The sequence below is a fragment of the Cannabis sativa genome, chromosome 2, assembly GCF_029168945.1.
Source record: "Cannabis sativa cultivar Pink pepper isolate KNU-18-1 chromosome 2, ASM2916894v1, whole genome shotgun sequence".
NCBI lineage: Eukaryota > Viridiplantae > Streptophyta > Magnoliopsida > Rosales > Cannabaceae > Cannabis > Cannabis sativa.
In genome coordinates, this window is record NC_083602.1 from 30,773,384 (window position 1) to 30,775,342 (window position 1,959).

At 39.1% G+C, this 1,959-nt stretch overlaps 1 protein-coding gene across 1 annotated transcript; it reads left to right on the forward strand.

Moving 5' to 3' along the window:
- Positions 1 to 1,569: 1,569 nt before the first annotated feature.
- Positions 1,570 to 1,959, forward strand: LOC115719960 (uncharacterized mitochondrial protein AtMg00310-like). The gene has a single exon (XM_030649131.2). The coding sequence runs from the start codon at positions 1,570 to 1,572 to the stop codon at positions 1,957 to 1,959; it is 390 nt and encodes a 129-aa protein (XP_030504991.1).

Below are 1,959 nucleotides of genomic sequence, written 5' to 3' on the forward strand. Positions count from 1 at the left end.
TCTGAACGGAAGGAGTCATTATATTCCGCTGCACCCAATGTAAGGTTTCCTAAACTTTATATGTGTTTATTTCATTGTTTTAGAATTTATATTAGGATGTTAATGAAACATACTTGCTAGTAAATCTAGATCCTGGTAAAATATTTCCAACAGGCCACTTCTAGGAAAAAGACTAATTACATCCAAAAACTTAAATGTGAGGATGGGAGGCAGGTTACTTCCTTTTCTGACATTTGTCATGAGGTTTGAACTTATTTTGATAACCTGTTCAAGTCTCAAAGTTTCGATGCTACGACTACTAACCTCATTCTTGCTGCCCTTGATAAAACTTTGACTTTGCAACAAATAAGTTTTCTGCATACTCCTTTTGATGATGCTGAAATCCAGCAAGCTCTCTTCCAGCTTTCTGGAGATAAGGCTCCTGGGTTAGATGGCCTTAACCCCGCATTCTATCAGAAAAATTGGTCTATCATTGGTCCTGATCTTACCACTGCTATTCTGGATATTCTTAATGGTAATGCTGATTTTTTCTCTATTAATGCTACTCTCATTGTCTTGATCCCCAAAAAAACTAATGCCTCTACCCTTAAAGACTTCAGGCCTATTAGCCTTTGCTCAACTGTCTATAAGATTGTCGCTAAAGCCATTGCTAATAGGCTCAAATTTGTCTTAGGAGATCTTATTTCCTCTAATCAGGGTGTTTTTCTTTCTGAGCGAATTATCTTTGATAATATTTATATTGCTCAGGAAATTGTTCATGCCATTAATCATCGTAAGCATGGTAAGCTAGGCTGGGTTGGTCTTAAGCTTGATATGGAGAAAGCTTTTGATCGTGTTGAGTGGAGCTTTCTCATGGCTATTCTCCATCGCTTCCAGTTTCCTTCTCATTTTATTAATCTTATTTATCAGTGTGTGTCCTCAACATCTATACGGTTTAGTATTAATGAGCAAATCACTGATCCTATTCTTCCATCCAGGGGCATCAGACAGGGGGATCCTTTATCACCCTATCTGTTCCTGCTTTGTTCTGAGGGTTTAACTGCAGCTTTACGTATTCAGGAAAACTTGGGATTGTTCAAAGGTATTTCTATTGCTCGAACTGCCCCTGCTGTCTCACACTTGCTTTTTGCTGATGACACCCTTATCTTCACCACTACTTCTTTTGCATCTTGTAATTCTCTTAAAGAGGCTCTTACTCTCTATAACCTTACTTCTGGACAGAACTTTAATTACACTAAGTCTTCTATCCTTTTTTCCCTCAATACCCCTTGCCGTATCTTCTTACTTCTTTGAAACCCTTGGTCTTGAGGCGAAACCTTTCATTAGCAAGTATTTAGGGGTCCCGCAATGTTTTGGTCGGTCTAAAAAATCCAGTTTTGATTTTATACTTCACAGGATAGGTTCTCAACTCTCAGCATGGAATGAAAAATTATTTCCAAAGCTGGTAAAGAGGTGCTTTTGAAAGCTGTTATCCAGGCTATTCCCTCTTATGCAATGTCTTGCTTTCAACTCCCTGTTTCAATTTGTCATAAGATTGAAAAAATGATGGCTTAATTTTGGTGGGGTTCGATGGGTAAAGGTTCTAAAATTCATTGGAAAGCTTGGAATAATCTTTGCACTTCCAAATTCTTTGGTGGACTCGGATTCCGGTCTTTAGTTCATCATAATCAGGCCATGATTGCCAAGCAGGCGTGGCGTGTTTTGTCTAATCCTAATTCTACTCTTGCTGCTATTCTCAAAGCCAAGTATTTTAAGCATACTGGTTTCTATGAGGCTAGGCTTGGGCATTCCCCTTCTTTCACTTGGTCTAGTCTTCTTTGGGGTAGGGATCTCCTTAGTCAAGGTTTGATGTGGAAGGTTGGGAATGGATGTTTTATCCGAACTTTGGAAGATTATTGGGTCCTTGATTCACAATTTCTTCAGCTCATAGCCAGTGATCCGCCGGCCTCCTTCGGATAA

Coding starts and splice junctions, on each gene's coding strand:
- LOC115719960 (XM_030649131.2), top strand. CDS start 1,570: ATGGGTAAAGGTTCTAAAATTCATTGGAAAGCTTGGAATAATCTTTGC.